The sequence below is a fragment of the Acanthaster planci genome, linkage group LG02 (genome assembly GCF_054643075.1).
Source record: "Acanthaster planci isolate LZ-2023a linkage group LG02, COTS_SCS, whole genome shotgun sequence".
NCBI classification, from domain to species: Eukaryota; Metazoa; Echinodermata; class Asteroidea; order Valvatida; family Acanthasteridae; genus Acanthaster; species Acanthaster planci.
Genome location: NC_141778.1, coordinates 18,434,352 through 18,444,161, shown reverse-complemented (window position 1 = coordinate 18,444,161; position 9,810 = coordinate 18,434,352). Strand labels below are relative to the sequence as shown.

General features: G+C 40.7%; 2 protein-coding genes across 3 annotated transcripts in view; both read left to right on the top strand.

Annotated features, from left to right (window-relative positions):
* On the top strand, positions 1-3,652 carry LOC110989360 (gem-associated protein 8-like). Of its 2 annotated transcripts, none has more exons than XM_022253687.2 (4): positions 1-125; positions 788-953; positions 1,475-2,018; positions 2,777-3,652. In XM_022253687.2, the coding sequence occupies exons 2-4, from the start codon at positions 793-795 to the stop codon at positions 2,897-2,899; spliced, it is 828 nt and encodes a 275-aa protein (XP_022109379.2). In that variant the 5' UTR covers positions 1-125; positions 788-792; the 3' UTR covers positions 2,900-3,652. The 2 variants fall into 2 exon arrangements, with proteins under 2 accessions (XP_022109379.2, XP_086989870.1); XM_087133744.1 differs by lacking the exon at positions 1-125 and adding an exon at positions 141-241.
* Positions 3,653-4,201: 549 nt separating this feature from the next.
* The window catches only part of LOC110989357 (protein diaphanous homolog 2-like), a 54,759-nt gene continuing 49,150 nt past the window's right edge, over positions 4,202-9,810 (top strand). Inside the window, exon 1 of the mRNA XM_022253686.2 lies at positions 4,202-4,417. Within this exon, the coding sequence (XP_022109378.2) occupies positions 4,382-4,417 (36 nt within the window). The 5' untranslated portion in view covers positions 4,202-4,381. The remainder of the gene's footprint in view (positions 4,418-9,810) is intronic.

The following is a 9,810-nucleotide window of genomic DNA, read 5'->3' as shown; positions in this document are numbered from 1 at the left end:
GCTCAGATGCAGAGTTCTCAACTCTACTTGTGTACCGGTGCTGTATCTACGTTCTACATGCGTAAATGTTGCTTGCAATGTGACTATCGACACTCTCGTCCGAGCCTCAATCGGCAAAGTATAACGTAAGTTTCAGTTTCGCTTTATGTATGCTCTCTTTAACCCCTACCTAGGCTAGTGGAATTGGGGATTGTATACTTTGGGACCCCACATTTTTTTGTCATTTTAATCCTGCAAACTGGTAAGTCCCCCAAAGAAGGCTCTTTTTACTTTATTGCATTGACCCTATGTTTTGGAAATTTCAAATTGGAAACTGTGAGAAAATGTGACTTTCTTCCTGATGAAATAGCCATGCAAATTTGAATCCACCATGTGTAATGTGTTAAAACACTCACAGTTTCCCCTCATAATTTCCCTCAAACTCAAAACCCTGCCCTTTTTTGGCAAAATCAGTTATTGAGCATGATGTCACTAGTCATCTTCTTAGGTGAATTTAAACGTTGAAATGTAGCTCTCTTTTCTATTATAGGAACAGGGTCCCCAGTTTTACAATCCCCATGAAATGTTCCCTGAATAAATGACTGATAAGGCTTAGAGGTATGGATAAATTGTCATGACATGTATGTAAGTTGTGTCAGCTGAGGCTGAGCTGACGGCTTGTTTTCCATCTATAGCCGGGCCTACCATGGGCCTATCTCACCAGACCAGCAACCAGCACACTCCTTGGTTGTACTTGTAGCGCATGTTTGCAGTTCACGTGAGAGCTTATTTTTGTTTTTTTTCCAAGTCTGGATGGATGGCAACGTGAGTGATCCAAGTGGTGCTTCGAGCATGAACAAGGAATCACCTCATCAGAAGGCTGCTTATGATGCAGCCATTGGGGATGGTCGTTATGGTCGTCAGGATGGGACAAACCAGCAGTATCCTTGGTACCAACAACCTCAGTATTGCAGGTATTTGTCAGATTTGTACAGGAGGGAGATCATAGGTACCAGCTTTATGAAGTTCATTTTTCGCGGGGGGGGGGGGGGGTTGGGTTGGCTGGGGAGCTCATATCCCCACAAGTAGAAGAAAAAAGACAAGATGTTCACCAGGCTAGGGATCTACTCACAAATTTGACTTGAAGGTATAAAAACTATCAAGACTGGTTCAACAAAGTGCCTTATGAAGTGTATCCGCACTGTTTACTCTTAGGACTGGGGAAGTGGAAATAGGGGGGGGGGGCTCGTTCTTTGCCTTGCTGGTCTCAGTAAGGTAAAGTGATGAGCCTCAGAGTTCAAGGGGTACAGGGTAGAAGTCACATAAACTTGGTTTACAGCTCCAATTCTCATGTTACCCGGTGTTTGAACTTGAACATTTTATGTCATTTTTTTCCATTCTTGAAATTGTCTCATTAAAGAAAGTAAGTAATTTTTGATATGTTCTCCCAAAGTAGAACTTTATAAATGATTTTTTGTTCAATGTTTGTCATTAGGTTTTGGCAACACTATGCTGCTATGCAGTCATGGATGCAAATGTATGTTGTGATGCACAAAAATCCATGCACTTGGTCCCCATCTGCTGAGTACCAGTACATCACAAACAGGTACGGCTGGTGGTCTCAGTTCCCAACGAGTTCTAGTCATGGTTATCAAGTTCCTCAAAGGGCTTACTCACTCAACTCCAGCTGGAGCAGCCGAATGGAAGCTTATGAGTATGCAGGCCACTCTCCTCATTACCAGAACACTGCATCCCAACAGGGAACTCAGGACGACAAGCAGCCCATGAACACTGCATATTCAGATGAAGAAACAGAGGACAGCGATGATGAGAGTCTGGAGGTTGAAATCAGCCAGGAGATGCTGGAGTTTTTCAGGACCTCGCAAAAATTCAGAGAGGAGAGAGATAAGGCCAAACTGGAGAGAGAGAAGAGAAATGACGGAAGCAAAACCAAGAGGAATCCTCTGAGGTTGAAAGAGAAAAACAAGTGTCAGGCACCGTCAGAAAGACCAGATGAAGGCAGAAGAAAAGGCATGAAGGTATAACTGACGTGACTGATATTCAACGTTCTATTTGACCAAGAACTTGCAATGCATGAGTAACCAACTCTGATTTCCATTTTGCTGTCTATAAGTCAGGTGGGCAAAAGACTGATTAAACCTTTTGGGTATTGCTGAATTGTGGCAGCTTCGACCAGTGTCATGAGTGCGATTTCTCAGGACTTTTCCAGATATCTGGACTTTGAGAGTATGACTCAAAACACTCCCCATGAATTTTTAAATTATCACTCAGAATGAGTAATCAGGATTCACACAGAACTCATGCCTTGTTAGCTAAAAAAGGCTGTGTTTGAAATGGGCTTCCAGAGCTACGGCTAGGTCTATTGTCTACGCATCTCCGCACATTTCCAATGGAGGGAAGACCTAGAACTAGCTCTAGACAACAGATTCGGATGCAGCCAAAATTCTGCAAAGTCTCAAAATTTATTGCACTGTCATTGCCACACCGCCCTCAACTGTGATGCATACAGCGGATAGGGAATACACTCATTGAATTATTGACCCTACTATAATTTCTTCCTAATTTGTGCTAGACTTTCATTGGTCCAGGATCATAGAGTACAGAAAGAGTTTTTTTACTTGCAAAGAATATGACAACACTGAAGAGCTTTGATATCAGTAAATTCTGGAAACATCCTTGTATACCAGGTAAGAGGATTTATGGGGGAGTTTCATTTTCTAACAATCTGACATTAATAGTTCTTGCTATTTCTCCCCTTCCGCATGTATTTCTATAGGTTCTGTACGGGAAACACTCAGCCAGAATACACAGCATGGAGACAGCCATGCAGATGCAGTTTGATCGCAACTGTGATCGCCACCAGCCCGCCTTCTGGCCCATTGTTGCTCTCAGAATGTGAAAACACCCTGCAGATGTCGAGTGGTCGATACTGCCGGAAGAAGATGATTGCTAGCTTCCTCGGTTGGGTCATGTCTGAGTTTCCTGACCACAACACATGAGCTTATGGGAAGTAACTGCCTCCGTAGGCTTCCATAGGAGTATGTCTTACTTTCAGCTACCTGTTGTCGATTCCTGAGATGGCCTTGATGTCTTGCCAAAAAATTAGCTGTCATTCAGGCAGTTGCTTATATCTATTTATAATTAACTCTTTTTGTGGGTGACGCAAGTCACTTTGGAATGGACCAGAACAATGTAAATTCACAGCAGAACCTTGATGGATGCTAAACTCAACACTTCTTTTCGGTAATGAGAATGGGGGTAGGGGAAGGAACACATCTCTAATGGCATACACAGAGGCATAATTTGTGCAGTTGTGTGAACTCAGAAATGTACAGATTTTGTGGTATAGTGGAGCAGAAATTTTGAGTTCAGGGAAAAAAAGACTCTCAATGCAGCATTTAGTCCATTGAGGTCTATTTTGTACGTGACAGTTCATGTGGTATTAGCCAGACTTGTTTGAACTTGTATTTTGTAGGAATGGACAATTCACAGGCATCCTTGACAAGTTTCCAGTAGAGCACGAGTATATTAAACTGCCCATGTGCATAATACGTCCCAAGTGTACATCACTTGGCAACCAATGTTGACAACCGTGTACCTGCATTTCTAATTTGGCAAGAATAAAGCTGAGCACCAGTTGTTAAGAAAGAGACTGAGCCTACATGTAAGTCACTTATTTATTGTGTTTCTGAAATTGTTTCTTGCTCCTGGCTTATTGTTGTGGAAGTTTCTGATTTTGTTTTGTTGATGATTAGAGGGTTTGAAGGTAAGGGGAAAAATAGGTTGTTAGTCTTTCTATTGTCAACATTGTGACTAACTCGGGCCCTGTTTTCGTAAATCTGACAACAAGAAATTGCAATATCCTTTCTAAAAGAAAACAAAAGCCTGAAAAACAGCTTTGATAATTACGCCTACGGACCAATCCATCATCATCCCGTCTCCACCCTACTGAAGCTTTTGTCATCAGCAGAGGTCGCCCTTTGGTGCCCGTACAGCGCTTGTAGGCAGCTCGAGAGTTACGGCTGCGGCTCGACGTAATACTTGTATGGAGAGCACAGGCAGGGTTAACGGCTGCCACTACTTCTCATGGGTACGTGTGTTACTGGAAGTCGCAGCCGGTTGATTGCAACCGCCGGTATTCGTTCTTTGCGATAAACTCCGTGCGTGATTGGTGGATTGAGCTGAAGGTCATGACCTAGCATCCGACACTAAATACAAAGTGGTGTGAACTGGAAGTGAGGAAGATGGGTGCCTCCCATGTCACAAATTGGTGTTTTCTTATGTTTGTACACTGCTAATTTGCAACGAACGAGCGAGAATTTGATAGAGATGCTATCGAAGATTCCAGGTCTTGAAGGTTACGTCTTCATCAACCATTAAAATGGACAGAAAGGACATGTCAAAACGGTCCAGTTTTGTAAGTATTCTCCATTCCCAATCCCGGACGTTGACGACCAACATGACCGAAGATGAGGAGTGGATGTGTGCGTGCATATCCGCATGTGTATGCACGCGATAAAAGACGATAAATTTGTTAGGCCTTGTAAAGTTGTAATGACTTAAGTCTGCTCCTACGGAGGCAGGCCTAGTCCAGTCTGCCAGTAGGCTGGACCCCAGTCTGGGGCTAGGCCTTACATGCCTTATGCTACACGAACGCATGTATTTACAATAACATGATTAATTAACCTGTAGGTTAATTCCCATGCAGCATGACACTATAGTATACAGAGGTGTGAAAATTCAGCTTTTTAGCTGATTTCAGCTTGTTTTGTTTTGATGTTGTCCGTCAATTTCAGCTTTTTTGGTGCACCTGCTTTGTACAAACGTATGGTGAGGACTTCTTACATTTCAAGTTTTTGCCACCAGTTTTCAGCTTTAATTTTAAGTGGCCACTCACCTGACTATACTACGGTGAACATGGTGAACATTTTTGACATGGTCATGACAGTTGCTTTTTTCATGTTTTTACTGCTGTGTCTTCCAAATTGTACACCATGACCTACATGTACATGTCATGTAGCATGCCTAATGTCCATGACCGTATAGTCGCCAGGACCCCAATTTTGCCACTTATTGTTGAGTCTAATTAGGCTTAGTTTTCACAGTAAGTGGCAAAATAAGGGACCTGGCGACTGTGCGGTCACTTAAAATACTAATTAGCCCTAAGTTACCCCATAGACCTACATGTACTAGAAAATCATTGAAATTGAAATTGGAAGATTCAGGACTGTAAAGGTTAGTGCTTGATGTGAACTGAACATGATCAACATGATGAAAGTTTTAAGTGGTCAATAGCTACACTATGAAACATATATTCAATCTAAACTTTACCAATGAAAAATACTATGTTTACAAAATTTGCAATTGTAAATGTAATGGTATTCTCACTTTTAGATATCTAATACATGTACAGGACATGTACATGTACATGTAATACACAGCCAGCTTAAAGGTGTTGGGCACCATTCGTTTTTTGTTGTAATTTCACAAGATTAGCTGATTACGGCGTATTACATTCACTGCAACATACATTCCACTGATTGTTTCGTGTTTGAGTCAACTGCTTTGTGAAAAAAAAACAAAACAACCAGCGTGGTATTTCAATGCTTGAATTAAAGATCTTGAAATTTCTCTTGCAATTGGATAACAGGGTGTTAACAACATCGGGTATAGTTTTAGCTGCTTTTAGGTTTACCCATGCATGAACCCTAACCTTCCATTGGCATTGGGTACTGGTAGCTTACTATCTGGTGTTTAATTTTATGCGAATGGGTACTGTAGCCCCATGACTTTTTCCCAAGTTATTGGGGTTTACCCATAGACTCTATAGTACCCACTCTTTATGAGAGTACATGTATGTTTCTCATGCAGTACAATGAAGGACACAATGGAGTGTAGCCTTACCTTGCACCAATCCTTGCCTGAGCAACACATAAGCAGCTCACCATGAGCCTAGCAGTTGGGTCACTTATCTCATTATATTTGGGTGGCAGAGATACAGTCTATGCACAATGATATTGCGTAAATTTGTTTGATTAGGTACAGTCGATCCATACTTTTTGTGACGTGTAGTGGGCCTACTGTACCCAATCTAACAAAATTACACAGGTAAAGACCTGTTGAAGTTTGTGTGATTGGGCACTGTTGCAGCAAGAGTACTGTTGAAGTTTGTGTGATTGGGGAAGATTAGGGCCAACAACCCTTGGGTGGTTAGGGTTTTAGTGGAGACTCCCACAACATCTGCAACCACTACACCCACAAAATTGACGCCTGTTAAAGGATGTGATGTGCGAAGTAAAATGCTCTCTTATACGATGCTATTTTCTCGAAGACTAGTCTACAGCATTCTGGCCGGAATTATTTTACAGTCTGATTGAGATTGTTGTGTACACCTTCTTTCAGGTAAGATATTTCCAAGTTTGGGGATTTTACCAGTGGTGTACACTACCTTTAAGACTACATGTACATGTACAGTACTTCATTACAGAATCTTGGACATGTTACAGGTGGCTCTGTCATGTCTGTAAGCCTAGACTACATGTGTATGCTCCTGATTTTGCACATGTTGCAAAGCTAGTGAACCTGCGAGAATCCAAGTCTGTATGAGCACATTGTAGAAATCAATTCTGGCATTAACCTAGAAAAGTGCCAGAATTTAATCAACTCTGGCATTTTTACCCTCGGTTCTATAGCCTTGCAAATAAGGCATTGGTACCAGTTCAGTATTCTCTGCTTGTAATCTTTTTCTTCACAGGACTCAAGAAGATCTCTTCCTCCACTTCCTGGCAAATCATTGAAGAATACCTCTATGTTCCAAAATGTTTCGGTCTTCAGAAGTAGCTTTCTTTACATTTTAACTCTGCCATTAATGTACGTTTCCCCAATCACTGAATAGAAAGTGGCTGCACATGTACTGGCATACATGTATTGCATGTTTTGCATACATGTATCTATGCAAAGCCAGACCTGTTCTTTTGGGTGTTTCATCTTCCAAACTGATCAGTGGAATTTGCATTTTCCAGCTGAGAAATGTGACCTCCAAATAAATATGTATGACGACTTAAGAAAGCTTTCCTTCATCCCTATATGTGCATGGTATGTAAGTACAGGTATTGGGAGTCGTCTTTACAAGGTTTTTAAGACGTTATGAAAATGTTGTTGAAACATCTGACCATTGAAACCAAAAAGGTATTAGTGAATATAAACTTGTAGGATTCAAAAATTGACTGTGAAGTTGCTTGATTTGTTCCATTCTAAGCCTAACATACAATGTACAGTGTGCATCATGTTTATTTGGTTGACACCTGTCAGAACTGTCAATATTTGATTTCATCCCAGTGCAGTGTGCACTGTGCACTGTGTGTTTCACAGTACACACAGAGTGTAACAGCTGGTCCTAAACTGGCTGGCTACGAACTTGAGGTTACACGTATGTACATGTAGGCCTACATTACCAGTTTTGTTGGTCAGGTTAATTAATGCTGAAAATGGTGGGGGGGGGATAACAAATTATCGACATCAGCAGAGGATCCAAATGGGGATATTATACTCCCTCCCACTTTCAGCAGAGGATCCAAATGGGGATATTATACTCCCTCCCACTTTCAGCAGAGGATCCAAATGGGGATATTATACTCCCTCCCACTTTCAGCAGAGGATCCAAATGGGGATATTATACTCCCTCCCACTTTCAGCAGAGGATCCAAATGGGGATATTATACTCCGTCCCCCTTGTTCTTTTGTACTGGATCTGCCACTGACCATAATTGGATTGGTTTGTACAAAAAAAGTGATAATGGTTGTATTTATAATGATACAGACAGGTGAATTCATCAAGTTCCATAATCAGGCATATTGTTATTTACAATTGTGGGTGATGAATGCACCTGTAATAGCATGACGCTAGGATCTTTTAATACACAACCTGTTAAATTACGTACATGTTTGCAAGGCGTGTAAGCCACATCATAACATGGCTACATTTGGTCAATGATTGACACCAAAATTGATGTGATTCATATTATGTACATGTACATTACCTGATCTCAAAGTACTTGTGGTCTGCACTTAAAACATCCTTCGTTGACAATACTAATTGGATGTGGGATGTGTATGTGTAGGTATCATACGTTACATGTATTACACCTACCGGAAGAAAGCTGCTCTGCCATGTCTGCTACTAGTGCATGTACATGTACACATGTACGTATACACGCACAGTGGTGGTACATGTAGGTTAGTCATGTACAGACAAAACTACGTCATGATCACTATGTACATGTTGGTAACAGTTTCCATTCCCAGACCATGTGCCAAATTATTTTTGTATACTACTATTGAATGTGTGTAGTATTACACTAAAAGACCTTATGGAATTTTGGCGGTAAGAACATTTGAAATCAATACCTGTGTTCATGGCTGGCCATACATGTATTGTAACTACCATGACTACTGTCTGCAGTGTATACATGTACATGTACACTGTATGTTCATGCACCTGTACAGTGCAGAGACAATATTACTTGTACATGTACGTGTATTTTCTTTATGTTTATTTTTACATGTACTTGTACCTGTAATACATGTATTCAAAGCATTTATTCCTGAAATTTGCTCATTAGAAAGCTACGTGCTTCTCAAAACTAAGAAATACAAATGAGGAAACAAACACTGTACATGTAGGAGAAATCAGGCAACTATATTTGAATCAATCCAGTGTTCTCCCTGAGGGGTTTTAGCAGGGCTGGCTGCCCTGCTAAAAGTTTAGGCTGCCCCGCTAAAGTTTTCTCACCCCCTGCTATTTTTTCTATTGGATTTTCCCTGTTCTCCGTTGTCTTCACAGCTTATTTAAGTGCAAAGAAGTTTACCGTACTTTGTGGAATGAAAGTGATGAGTTTTCCAGCATCATTATTCAGCACAACAGTATTGCACTTGGCAGTGTTTGTGATCAAACCCAGACACATTATGTAAGCACAAAGTTCTGGGCTGGTTCCAATCTCCCAGGTTGTTGCATTTTCATTTTGTTGTGTCGAGAACCAATCAACCGCTAAGATGTTTTTCTTGGAAAATACAGCCAATTTTCTAGTTCCGGATTTTTCCTTGTTCTGAATTGCTTGAAGTAAATACCTACTGGTACCTCTTTTTAATGTTCATTCTACATTCTTAGACAAGTTCAGTTTGAAAGGTGAAATGTAAACTTCTTGTTGAACAAACTTTTGTTTTCAGAAAACTTCTAGAAAGGAAATCTTTTGCTAGATTTCCGATTCGCATTTTGTCATTTTTGAACGGTTTGTCAAAAATCACGAGAGCAAAAAAATCGACAAAAGTTTACAGGGTGATAGGTTACTCACTGTGTGTGATTCCAAATACCAGTAGTTTATTCCTACTCAACAGTTCTATTCCTAACAGCCCTGAATACTACAAAGTACTACTTAATAGTACTACAAAGTACTGTTTAGTAGTACTACTAAATACTGCTTAGTAGTACATGTAATGTAAAATGTAGTATTCAGTGCTGTCGCTTGTAAGAGGACATGACCTTATTGTTCTCTGAAGCCATAAAATACAATAGATAAGACAGTGTACCATACAGTACTATGGCACTTTGAATGCTCGACTTTATTATTCTCTGTACAAGTAACAACGGAGGGTGCCCTAGCCAGAAGAAGTGATTTGTAGCGCTATACATGTATGGGTCCTTCGGGCTCAGACTACTATGTACCTAGTATTTTGTAGTACTTAGTACTGTAAGCCAAATGATATGCGTGACTGTTAGGGCTATAAACTTATGCATCTAATGTCTGTTTGATC